Source organism: Haliotis cracherodii, unplaced genomic scaffold (assembly GCF_022045235.1).
Source record: "Haliotis cracherodii isolate W230 unplaced genomic scaffold, xgHalCrac1.p SCAF_11, whole genome shotgun sequence".
Lineage (NCBI taxonomy): Eukaryota > Metazoa > Mollusca > Gastropoda > Lepetellida > Haliotidae > Haliotis > Haliotis cracherodii.
In genome coordinates, this window is record NW_027266266.1 from 13,695,461 (window position 1) to 13,700,697 (window position 5,237).

At 40.1% G+C, this 5,237-nt stretch overlaps 1 protein-coding gene across 1 annotated transcript; it reads left to right on the forward strand.

Annotated features, from left to right (window-relative positions):
* Positions 1-3,767: 3,767 nt before the first annotated feature.
* On the forward strand, positions 3,768-4,148 carry LOC139454859 (phytanoyl-CoA hydroxylase-interacting protein-like). Its single transcript, XM_071236477.1, has one exon. The coding sequence runs from the start codon at positions 3,768-3,770 to the stop codon at positions 4,146-4,148; it is 381 nt and encodes a 126-aa protein (XP_071092578.1).
* The last annotated feature ends 1,089 nt before the right edge of the window (positions 4,149-5,237 follow it).

The window sequence follows — 5,237 nt, forward strand, 5'->3', positions numbered from 1 at the left end:
ATCTAAATTTATGGGAGAGGGCGTTCTAAGTTTTGATAACTTGTGCCCAATCTTTTCATGGCAATAAGATATGTTTAAACTAAATCTAATGTAAACCATGACTGTAGAATATCTGCATTTCATGTAATAAAGACAACCAGCGCGGCTGTTCAAAGCGTCAATAAACAACTGGAGGCAATTGATTTACTCTTAAGCACTGACACCTTGTCCTCAATTACACCCTCAATTAACAATAGTAACACAGTTATTAAAGTGGATATATTCTGTACATGTACAGTGCACACTTTTGTTATTTATCGAGTAACATGATGTCACATGACTTGATAAAAGATGTATGACGGTCGAAATGCGTATAACGAACGACGGATATAACGATCTAAAAATTAGTGGTCCCTTCGAGTTTGTTATAACCGTAGTTTACTGTACTTTCTAGTTATTAAACGTGTCACCTTCTCGACAGCTATTATCAAAACATCAGTAGTATAGTGCGAATATCACTTTTAAAAAGCGCAGCGACGTATATTGGATGGTAAAACCCATGATAGTATACAGAACATTAAATAGTACATAAATATATAATTATTTTACTAGTATAACGTTTGACATTTAGTGACTTACCTCATGGTCAAGACTCATCTTCCTTCGGCTGCATGTATATCATGGTTCAGGTCACATCACGACAGAGACATTAGCCTTGTGTATCGTGTGTTGACTCACGACGGTGCAGACTGTGAGCTGGGTGCAGTGTGACTGGGCTGTTTGTGACGCCGTAGAAACCACATATACAACAGTATCGCAGTGCACCTTTTGTATAGGGTTATTTTTGTATGGTTTAAGCAAGAAAGTATGTGGTAACTGCGGTAGTAAAGTACCTTATCCAATATACTGAATATTGCGCCCATGGCGAGTTATTATTAACCATATACCAATTGCTGCACATATCCTGACTATATATATAGTTTATCTGAATATGTGTATGTCTATCAGGTTAAGTGAGTGTGTATGAAGCAAGGTGTTTCAGATTAATGGTTGTAAGCGTTACTCACTTTTGACAAACCCAATGTGCACTTGTTACAATAAGAATACAAGTGTACACGTGTGTTTCTGAAAGACCAAGGAACACGTGTGTTTCTGACAAACTACGGAACATATGTGTGTTTCTGAATAACTGTGGAACATATGTGTGTTTCTGAATAACTGTGGAACATATGTGTGTTTCTGAAATACCAAGGAACACATGTGCGTTTCTGACAAACTATGGAACACATGTGTTGTTTTTTAAAACTATGGAACACTTGTTTGTTGTCGACATACCAAGGAACACATCTGTGTTGTCTACATACCAAGGAACACTTGTGTGTTGTCGACATACCAAGGAACATTTCTGTGTTGTCGACATACCAAAGAACACCTGTGTGTTGTCGACATACCAAGGAACACTTGTGTGTTGTCGACATACCAAGGAACATTTGTGTGTTGTCGACATACCAAAGAACACCTGTGTGTTGTCGACATACCAAGGGACACATGTGTGTTTCTGACAAACTATGGAACACATGTGTGTTTCTGACAAACTTTGGAACATATGTGTGTTTCTGAAAAACCAAGGGAAACGTGTGTTTCTGACAAGCCAAGAATCACTTGTGTATTGCCGACATACCAAGGAACACATGTGTGTTGCCGACATACCAAGGAACACTTGTGTTGTCGACATACCAAGAAACACTTGTGTATTGCCGACATACCAAGGAACACTTGTGTGTTGCCGACATACCAAGGAACACTTGTGTTGTCGACATACCAAGGAACACTTGTATCTTGTCGACATACCAAGAAACATTTGTGTGTTGTCGACATACCAAGAAACTGCTGACAAACTATGGAACATATGTTTTTTTGGGTAAAAAACAAGGAACACTTGTGTTGTCGACGTACCAAGAAACACATGTGTGTGGTCGACATACCAAAGAACACTTGTGTATTGTCGGCATACCAAGGAACACATGTGTGTTGTCGACATCCCAAGGAACACTTGTGTATTGTCGACATACCAAGAAACACACGTGTGTTGTCTACATACCAAGGAACATATGTGTGTTGTCGACATACCAAGGAACACTTGTATCTTGTCGACATACCAAGAAACACATGTGTGTTGTCGACATACCTAGAAACACTTGTGTGATGTCTACATACCAAGGAACACTTGTGTATTGTCGGCATACCAAGGAACACTTGCGTTGCCGACATACCAAGGAACACATGTGTGTTTCTGACAAACCAAGGGATACATGGGTATTTCTGACAAACTGTGGAACATATGTGTGTTTCTGAAATACCAAGGGTTGCTGACAAGCCAAGGAACACATGTGTGTTTCTGACAGACTATGGAACACATGTGTGTTTCTGACAAACTATGGAACATATGGTTTTTTTTGAAAAAACAAGGAACACTTGTGTTGTCGACGTACCAAGAAACACATGTGTGTGGTCGACATACCAAAGAAACACTTGTGTATTGTCGGCATACCAAGGAACACATGTGTGTTGTCGACATACCAAGAAACACTTGTGTATTGTCGGCATACCAAGGAATACAAGTGTGTTGCCGACATCCCAAGGAACACTAGTGTGTTGTCGACATACCAAGAAACACACGTGTGTTGTTTACATACCAAGGAACACATGGGTATTGTCGGCATACCAAGGAACACATGTGTGTTGTCGACATACCAAGGAACACTTTTATGCTGTCGACATACCAAGGAACACTTGTTTGTTGTCGACATACCAAGAAACACACGTGTGTTGTCTACATACCAAGGAACACATGGATATTGTTGGCATACCAAGGAACACTTGTGTGTTGTCGACATACCAAGGAACACTTGTGTGTTGCCGACATCCCAAGGAACACATGTGTGTTGCTGACAAATCGTGGAACAAAAATAAGAAAAACACATTCGGTACAGTTTTAATGTATCGAGCCAATCAACAGGTATCAAATATAACTCGGTCCGGCTTTATGACACTGCCGGACACATTAGGTGATGCAGCTGAAGATTTCTCCATGTACACATATGTCTTGTTATTATTTCTGTTGGACAGCCTCCGTGGTCTAGTGGTGGAGCTGTCGCCCGGAGAGCGGAAGGTCCGGGGTTCGATACCCGGCCGCGTCGTACCAAAAAACATTAAAAGATGTTACATGTTGTTAGAGTGTACGCCAGATACACAGCACCCGCAGCATTGTGGCCCAGCTTGGGATAGCTCTTCAGGCGGATGGCGGGCAATACCAGGGGCAACCATACACAAGTTTACCAACAGTATTCAATCAGGGTGCGGTGCATGTATATCCAGTACTGGCTCACCAGAAAATACTTGGCCATGCTTAATAGCTACGCTCGACTGGTTCCCGTTGTTCCTGGAAAGGAGAGCAGCGACCCCAAGTGGGGGAGCTAAATCTAGGTGTGAGCGTCTGGTTTACTGTGTAGTCTGCGTAGAGTATACTTGATGAACAGAAATAGTTTCTTAACACTCGAATCTAATTTTGTACAGTTAACATAAAAACAGTATATAATCAATATGGAAGATTCTTTGTTACATCTAATAGGCATTGATGGTAAATATTATTTATTGCAGACTATCTAGCAACACTACTCGAGAAGGCCTAAAAGCATTGTTCAAGCAAATATTTCGACGAAGTGAATGGCCTTTACCGCAATTAACCCGGCGACTATTTCATCCAACTTAAAGAGTACAGCAATATCATGGCACCACAAATAAAGGACAATGAAGGAGATCCATACTGTCCCATAAACAGGGAACTTGAAGGTGTGTTCTTTTGGGTGACCCGGTCGAGGGGTGATCTACCAACTATATCACCATTTGGAGACATCAGAGTGGTGGTTCCCCTGGAGCGAGTCTTTGATGAGTCAGCCAGGCTGTACTTCTTGGATTTCTACTGTATGTCAGGTCAAAGTCGTAACCACTACGTCACATTGGTCCTGACGGAACGTAAATCAAAAGCCAATCGCTTCTGTCGGAAACACCTCGTTCGTCTGGAAGAAGATGAGAACGTATTTCTGATGAAGGAAGGGGGCACCTATAAAACGCTCCGCCAGGACAAAGTGTGGGTTGAAGTGTTCTAGACGAATGAAGTGGACATATCAGGTCTGGAGCTGACTAACACTGCAGTGGTTGGGGGTGGCAGTAGCCCAGGAGGCATACCTAAAAAACTGGTTGTAGAATATGAAAACACACCAGTATTTATTTCGCAAATGTTTTTATTGTAGGTGGTCGTCATAAGGTCGAGGTCTCTCAGCAGTAACATAGGAATGACCTAAAAAGTGATGTTTGACTATATTCCTGTACTAAACAGATCAACATATAATTCTTGAAACTGATACTAATACCATATCATTGCGATAACCGTTTTCGCCCGTTTTAAATAATATTTTTGAAATATATTTATTTTCGAATTTAACGTTCTGTCGTTTGTAGGGGCGTCACGATCAATCGAACTATCAAAATATTGATATTAGTAAGCACTTTAAGTCAATACATCGCTTGTTAAATCGGTTTCCGATCAATGGTATCGATTTCAGTTGGGAATATCCATAGTTTCGATTGTATTTACCATATCAATAAAATATATGCAATGCTGTTCAAATTTCTTTTCTTTTGATCATGAGTAGTAGTAATTTACACATGGTAATGTGGAAGTTTCTTTTTCTTTTATTTTTAGGATAAAGAAACACTGAAAACTATCGATTTTTATCGAAATAGTTTCTTTCAATATCAGTAGTTATCGCAATAGTGATTTCCAGACCACCCCTAGTCGTTTGTAGAAACAGGAATTAAAATCATTTTTGGAGAAAGTTGTATGGAGATCAGATTTTAGCATCTTATTTAAAAGTAGTCGTCTTGGATTTGAGACGTTCCGGGATAGCATGTGAAGTTATTCGTATGAAAGGAACAAATGCTCTTTCGGGGTCATTCAGACAACACAGACACACAGAAAATTAAAATAGGTATTTAGTGTTTGGATAAGAGCTGACCATGGGCGTAGACACACAAGACAGGATGAAAACCAAATTATATTCTCTTGGCAAGGGTATGGCATCCTTCATATGACGCTCTCTTAATACTGCCCTATCCCAGAACAATGAAAAACGAATTTGTATGGCTTCATGCAATACGTATTTCAGAGCGGTTTCATTAAAATGTGAAGAAGACAT